The following is a 403-nucleotide window of genomic DNA, read 5'->3' as shown; positions in this document are numbered from 1 at the left end:
AAGATTAGAAGGCTGAAAAATAAGGTATCTCTTGTATGGTGGTAGATTGGTACTTATTAAGAGTGTTTTATGTGCACATGCAGTCTACTTGATGTCTGCCTTCACAATTCCTCCTCCCGTAGCAAAGAAGATCGAAAGAGCAATGAGAACTTTTCTTTGGGGAACGAAAGATGGTAGAAATAGAACTGCACTGGTGGCATGGCACAAAGTATGTCATAGTAAACAAGAGGGGGGGTTGGGGATAAAAGTTATATCAGTGATGAATGATGCATTACCGTGCAAGTGGCTATGGAGATTCTCAAATGAACCGGAGGCATTGTGGAGAAGATTTGTTGAGGATAATTATGGGTGTGATAATAATGGGTGGGATGCTAAGCAAACTAAGCGACCATATGGCACGGGG

General features: G+C 41.9%; 1 protein-coding gene across 1 annotated transcript in view; it reads left to right on the top strand.

The window, feature by feature from the left end:
- The window catches only part of LOC113341239, a gene marked incomplete at its 3' end in the record, with an annotated part of 664 nt that extends 456 nt beyond the window's left edge, over positions 1-208 (top strand). The window contains exon 2 of the mRNA XM_026586194.1: positions 84-208. Coding sequence (XP_026441979.1) covers positions 84-208 — 125 coding nt within the window. The remainder of the gene's footprint in view (positions 1-83) is intronic.
- Positions 209-403: the final 195 nt, after the last annotated feature.

Source organism: Papaver somniferum, unplaced genomic scaffold, assembly GCF_003573695.1.
Source record: "Papaver somniferum cultivar HN1 unplaced genomic scaffold, ASM357369v1 unplaced-scaffold_26769, whole genome shotgun sequence".
Lineage (NCBI taxonomy): Eukaryota > Viridiplantae > Streptophyta > Magnoliopsida > Ranunculales > Papaveraceae > Papaver > Papaver somniferum.
Note: the sequence above shows the minus strand (reverse complement) of the source record. Positions and strands in the feature narration are given on the sequence as shown.